Source organism: Myotis lucifugus, unplaced genomic scaffold, assembly GCF_000147115.1.
Source record: "Myotis lucifugus unplaced genomic scaffold, Myoluc2.0 scaffold_169, whole genome shotgun sequence".
Lineage (NCBI taxonomy): Eukaryota > Metazoa > Chordata > Mammalia > Chiroptera > Vespertilionidae > Myotis > Myotis lucifugus.
Genome location: NW_005871217.1, coordinates 2,039,646 through 2,046,939, shown reverse-complemented (window position 1 = coordinate 2,046,939; position 7,294 = coordinate 2,039,646). Strand labels below are relative to the sequence as shown.

At 40.6% G+C, this 7,294-nt stretch overlaps 1 protein-coding gene across 1 annotated transcript in view; it reads right to left on the bottom strand.

The window, feature by feature from the left end:
• The window catches only part of FAAH2 (fatty acid amide hydrolase 2), a 48,268-nt gene extending 41,797 nt beyond the window's left edge, over positions 1-6,471 (bottom strand). The window contains exon 1 of the mRNA XM_006096164.3: positions 6,171-6,471. Within this exon, the coding sequence (XP_006096226.1) occupies positions 6,171-6,362 (192 nt within the window). The 5' untranslated portion in view covers positions 6,363-6,471. The remainder of the gene's footprint in view (positions 1-6,170) is intronic.
• Between the last annotated feature and the right edge of the window lie 823 nt (positions 6,472-7,294).

Below are 7,294 nucleotides of genomic sequence, written 5' to 3'. Positions count from 1 at the left end.
GGGGGTGGCATTCTGTACGCCCGAAGGGGTACGTTGTGCGAGGCGCGAGGCCACCTAGGCTTTATTTGGTATAGATATCCAATTATCGTTTTTAATGATAATTTTACACTTGGGACCATTAAGCATTTCAGAAATTTAAAAAGCCAATATTAGACTCCCCAAATAAACAGGAAAAGACAAGGAAAAAGAAACTAGATCAGCCAGAAAAAAGTAAGGAAAGGGAAGTGAGAGAGTAGGTACAATAAATTATGAACATTATATCAAATGGAAGGAATTAAGCAAATTACAGCATAATAAGTGAGGACTGAATTCCTCTATCAAAGAGCAGAGACATCACATCTGTGGGGGTTTTGTTTGTTTGTTTGTTTGTTTTTTTAAAGCTCAACTCAGCTATACATTCTTTACAAGACATTCACCTGGTACAAACCGACAATGAAAGGTTAAAAATAAAAGAATGGTCAAAGATATATGAGATAAATGTAAACAAGAAAGCCCATGTGATGCCATTAATATCAGATAAAGCAAATTTCAACACTGAAACATGAAATATTTACAACCCATTAAAATGATGTAACAGTAATATACTTCTTTTGTACTAAAAAGCAGGCAAACATATAGAGCATAAACTCCTAAAATATAAAGAGAGCTTGACCAGAAATACAAGTATAGTAACAGATAATATAGCTTTTTCAGAAATTGACAAATTAAGTAGTCAAAAATAAGCTTATATCTAGGAATTTAATAATACAGGCAATATGTTCAAGGACATAGAGAGAACTTTTATTCCATCAAAAAGAAATACTATTTTTGTTCATGAATCATGAACAGAAAAATTATAATGTATTTATCTAAGACAAAGAAAATCTTAAGTCACAAAAGTTAGTAAGAGTTCCTATCAATTAAATCAATCATCATAAACCAGTAATTCTAGAAAACCAAAGTAAGAAAAAGATAATTTTAAGGCTTAACTATTTCAAAACACACTCTTCCACATAACCAATGAGTCTAAGAGATAAACAAAATTAAAATAGGAAATTATACAGAAATTCACAAAAAGAGGAACATTTCTTATCAAAACCTACAGAGTACAGCTAAAGCTATTGTAAATGTTTTCTTCATAAAAATAATAAGACATAAGCTAGCCAACGTAAAATAATAGGAAAATAAAGTAAATTTAAAAAGTAAATAAAAAGATATGAAAAATTTAAAAAGTATGAGGAAATAAAGATAACCAGTGACCTCCTGGTACATGGGTCAACGAACGCTCAACCACTAAGCCACACCGGCCAGGCTCTCTATTAAGTATTGATTATATTAATGTAAATAGATAATATAAGCACGTTTCAAAATCTAAAGGCCCTTCCCACCCCTGTCATCTAACATTCCTTCACAGTTCTCCCAGAATCAACTACTCTATCAGTTTTCATGCATTTTTCTAGAGAGAAACAGAGAGAGGGAGAGAGGGGAAGAGAGGGAGAGAGAGAGGGGGAGGGAGGGAGGGAGGGAGAGAGAGAGGGAGAGGGAGGGAGGGAGCAAATGATTTTTTTCATATAAATTACAGCATATTATATAAATTGTTCCACACTTTGCACAGTTTGTTTATTTTTAATTCAACAATATGTCCTGGAACTCATTCCATATCTTGGACATAAAGAGTCACTTTATTTCTTTTTATTTGTTATATAATTTTCATATATATATATATATATATATATATATATATATATATACACATACACACACACACACACACACACACACACACACACACACACACTATAACAAATTTAATCAGAACCCTGATTTACAAATATTTGCTATTAAAAATAACATGAGGCCCTAGCCAGTTTGGCTCAGTGGATAGAGCGTCTGCCTGTGGACCAAAGGGTCCAGGGTTTGATTCTGGTCAAGGGCATGTACCTTGGTTGCAGGCTCCTCCCCAGCCCCGGCCCTGGTCAGGGCTCATGCAGGAGGCAACCAATCGATGTATTTCTCTCACATTGATGTTTCTTTCTGTTTTTCCCTTTCTCTTCCACTCTCCCTAAAATTCAAAATATCCTCAGATGAGGATTAACAAAACAAAAAATAAAATAACATGAGGATATCCTCATTTACATATCATTAGGTGACTTCTGAGTGGGAATTATGTCTTTAAAACCTCATCACCACCTGGATGGTGTTGCTCAGAGTTTGAGTGTTGATGCACGCACCAGGAGGCCACTGGTTCAATTCCCAGTCAGGTTTCTGGCTCGATCCCCATCAGGGTGTATGTGTAGGATGCAGCTAATCGATATTTATGTTTTCCTCACATCCTTGTTCCTCTCTCTCTCTCCCTCTCACTTTGTCTCTCTCTAAAATCAATAAAAACACATTAAAAAAATACTTCATCACCTTTGGGATCACCAACAAAATCAGACTCCCAAGTGTACAAAGACAAATGACCCACTTCTGGATGGTGTCGACAGTGATAAGTTGATATCCTTTTGTGAGGTCCAATCTTGGAGGCCAACTGAGGTTGTGGAAGTTGAATAGTGGTAACCTGAATTCTGAATAATGAAACAGAGACTATTTATGAATCGAAAGGCAAGCACATGGAGAGTTGACATTGACCCACAGGAAACTGAGGATTCAGAGAGCTGATTAGCATGAAGTAACACAGCAATGGAATGGAATCAAATTGACTTAGCTTTATCACTTCTTAGCTGTATGGCATTGGACAAGTTACTAGAGAGCTCTAAACTTTGCTTTCCTTATCTGTAAGATGGTGATAATGAATTACGCAATCTCAAAAGGTTGTTATGAGAATACAATTTTTAAACATCTAAGCAAAATATTTATCTTAGCAGCATACGTGTAGGTAATGAGAATGGGTTTGATAAAACCAAAATAAAGTAGCAGGGACAAGAATACAAAACAAAACAAAACATCCCCTTATAAAAGGCTAGCATCCGTGGTTATATTCCTGTTTCCTACTGAAAGATAAGACTGAAACCTATAAAATTATTTAAGTTTTATGGAGCATGTGTTAATTGTTTCATAGCCATTATTCCATTAAAGTATCCAAACAACTTTATGAAGTAAGTACTATTTTATGACCATTTTACAAGTAAGGAATCTGAAGCTCAAAGGGGTTATGTCACGTACCCAAGTCTTGATCCTTAGGGAGAAAATTAAAGGCAAACCTTTGGCCTTCAGAGACACAAGGAAAACAGATTAGTGCCTTAATGACCTTTTCAAGCCTGCAGTATTAGTATAAAGACTAAAGGAGGCAATTGCCATCCCGATAGCAAAGCCAGGGTAAGTAAAATAACAGGAAGAAACTTGAATTTTCTGACGAAGGTCTCAAGGCAAACCAGAATTTTATGACTTTCCTTCACCCAGTGTATACAATGTACTCATTCATGTACGCCAGCAACAAAAGATAGTATCTCAATGCATGTAAGTACATCTGAGTAAGTATATAGAGCCTGTTGGAGCTAGTACTCTTAAAATAAATAGGCAACAGTGTCAAATCCCTCATATTTACACTTTTATCTTGATCTTAGAGTAATTTCTTGCCTTTTAATATGAGAATTGAAGATAAAATACATAAAGTTCCTAGTATACAGTATGCACTATATAAATGATAACTATTATTATCCCATCTGGAACCCTAGATGTGACCAAAAAATGCAACTGAAACTGACCCAGTCTCACATAAAAACAATTGGTAAAATCATCATGAATCTTTTTAATGGCTTCCTCCTAGTCCAGTGATGGCGAACCTATGACACGTGTGTCAGAGGTGACACGCAAACTCATTTTTTTGGTTGATTTTTCTTTGTTAAATGGCATTTAAATATATAAACTAAATATCAAAAATATAAGTCTTTGTTTTACTATGGTTGCAAATATCAAAAAATTTCTATATGTGACACGGCACCAGAGTTAAGTTAGAGTTTTTCAAAATGCTGACACGCCGAGCTCAAAAGGTTCGCCATCACTGTACCTAGTCTCTAGCAGTAGGACTGAAAGGAGGCCAGCTTTCTCAAACATCAAATGGTCCAGTTTTTCTCATTCTGGGAACTACTGACATTTGGGGACACTTGATCCTTTGCTATGCAGTGGACTCTCCTGTGCATCGCAGTATGTTTAGCAGCATCCATGGGGTCTACTCACTCAATGCAAAAGCACTTTCACCCAGTTGTGACAGCCCAAAATGTCAACAGACATTGTTACAGTCCCCTGGAGAGAACCACTGTTCTAGAAAAAGGAAGGAAATACCAAAGAAAGGGCAGAAGTTGTTAATATGGACATTGACAGAGGTAGAAATTTGGCGGGATTGAGGGAGAACTAGGACAAATAAGACTGTATCTTCTCCACTTCTTGCCTTCAGAACACTCTTATAGAAAATATATGTAGATAATATCTTCTCATAGGTAAGCATATCAATAATGATTACCCAATGATGGTAATAATAGTAAGACATTGTATTGTGCCAGGTGGTATTTTCAATAATTTTACATAATATGACCTTAACCCTCACAATTCTTTTTTTTAAAATATATTTTTATTGATTTCAGAGAGGAAGGGAGAGGAAGAGAGAAATAGTAACATCAATGATGAGAGGGAATCATTGATCGGTGTTGGACTGAGCCTGCAACCTAGGCATGTGCCCTTGACAGGAATGGAACCTGGGACCCTTTGGTCTGCAGGCCCACGCTCTATCCCCTGAGCCAAAACGGCCAGGGCCCTCACAACTCTTTAAGGGAGATTCTATAATGAAGTCTATTTTTATTGCAGAATATCAGAGGCACAGAGAGGTTATGGGATGTTTCCAAGATGGCATTGCTAAATAGGAGAGCCAGGATTTCTCAACCCAGGCAGTCTGGCTCTGGACTTTATCCTTCTAATCACTATCCTCCACCTCTACTTACTTATGTGCCAGGTGCTTGAGGCGCATTATTTGCAATTGTCATGGCAGTCCTTGCCCAGGGTGCCAGAGCTATGAAGAGGCAGACCAAAATTTATAAGCTATTGTCTTTCCACTACATCTCACTCCCCGACAAAAGGCTAGGAGAGGAGAGAGGGAAAACGGCCGAATATGTCACTGAAAGGTTATCAGGAGTGTAAAAAGGCATTCTAGATTCTAGCAATAAAGCAAGGAGGAAAAACAAATGAGACATGAGAGGGATAAGACAAGAGGGGAATAAAGAAAGAACACCAGACTATAACCCAAGATCTCTAGGGCACTATGCATATGGCACAGAAAGAGATGGTCCTGCTTGCAATTGTTTGAGCTGCTCACATGCTTGCATTAAGCATCCCCACCAATTTTTGTGTATTTGTGCAAATCGTTTTACCTCGGTTTCTCGTGTGTAAAATGGGTATATTACCTAGACAATTGCATCAGTGAACGGGAACATGCTTAAACAGCCCGCACGGCATTCGACATGAACTTATACACTGAATATATGGTTGCCACGGGCCTTACTATCCTGTGGCAGGTATACCCACAGCATGTACACATGTTTATAAATATAAAAATCCCTTGATCCCCCCGCCAGGTGGCTTAGTTGGTCGGAGCGACGCCCGCCCGTCCGGCAAAGATGGTTGCGGGTTCGATCCCTCGCCCCACCCCCATCTCCGTCCTGGCGTGCACGGGAGGCTACGGATGGATGTTTCTCTCCCCTCTATTTCTCTCTCTCTCCCAAATCAATTTAAATGGATAAATAAATATATCCTCGGGTGAGGATTTTTTTTTTTTAATCCCTTGAACGAGAAGCATCACGTAGGGCGGGGGCGGGGGCGGGGGCGGGACTGGGGAGCTCAAGAGGGGACGGATTTCCTCAGGATCATTTTGTAAACCGCACCTGACTTATCCCCGCACCATATTACACACAAACAGGGCGAACGGACACGAAGACACGCCAAGCGGCGCCAACAGAGCCCAACCGATGCCCAGGGAACACGCTCGGGGTAGAAACACTACAACTCCCAGAAGCCCCCGTTCCTCCCCAACCAGAGCCTCTCCTCCGCCGCCCCACGGAGAGTGGAAAGGAAATGTGTCCCCGCAAAACCCCAACTCGTTACCACAACAACCTCCGCCGCGAAACGCCCAGACATGGAGTTTCTCCCGAAATGCCCGGTCGGCCCGGCCCCGTTGGAATCGGTCCGCGTCGCCCGCTCACCTTCCTCTGGCGGATCAGCTTGGCCAGCTGCACCCCCGACAGCAGCAGTAATGGTTCAGTCACAGGCGGTGTGGTCATCGAGCCGAACTTGGGGCCGCCGAAGGCTCGAGCGGCTTGGCCTATTAGGCCAATGAGAAAGCCCATCGCCTGCAGGAGCAGCAACTGGAGCCTGGCGGTGAACAGCTGCGCCATGACGGCTGGGATTCCGCCGGGTCCTAGTGCTGGACGGTTCCCGGCACCCTCGGCCAGAGGAGCAGGAGAGACTAAGCTAGGAAGTGTTTGGGAATCCTTTCATTTGTGAGTCCGAGATCTACCCACAATTCCACAGGAGCCGATTTGTCATCACCTGCTGGGTTCTGGGCCAGGGATGGGGGCGGAGTAAAGTCCTCCTAGCAACCGGCTGAGTGTAACGCAATCCATTGTTAATGCGGGGGAGCCCAACCCACAAAAGTGCGATAAAAGAACGAACACTGCCTTTGGAGTTGCCAGTTCGGCCACGAACTAACCTTGGCCAGTTTACACTACGCTTTCGATACTTGGCTCTCATGAAAACTAGGAGTAATTACTCTTACATCAAAGAGTTATGGTAAACACTAGGTAATTCAATGGCACAATTCATGGCACATAGTATAAATGGTAGGTGTTATCATTGATTTCGTTTTACCTGTGAAAAAAGTGGAAGTATGCCTTTGCATGTAAATATTTAGTATGTTCAGCTAAATAACAAGAACCTCAGGAACATATTATCTATATCGATAGTATTTAATCCTTGTAAAATCATAGACAGTACTGATAAATAAAATCATAAACAATACTGATAGATTAAAAAAAAATCTAGCCCACATCTCTCTCCAGATACTTGAATTCAGGGCCTGTTTGACATGTCTGCGTGAATGTCTCACAGATCCAGCATATTTAACGTGTTCAAAACTCCTCATCTTCCCAAACCTGCTACTCCTGTAAATTCATAAGTGGCGTTTTCATCCACCCAGTCAGCCGTGCCAGAAATCTGGGAATCACCTCAGATCCTTCCTTTCCTCTCATCCTCATGAGTAGTCACCAAGTCCAGTTAATAATTACCCCTCCTCACTCAGCCCTAGCTCAGACCTCACTAATGTTTCCGT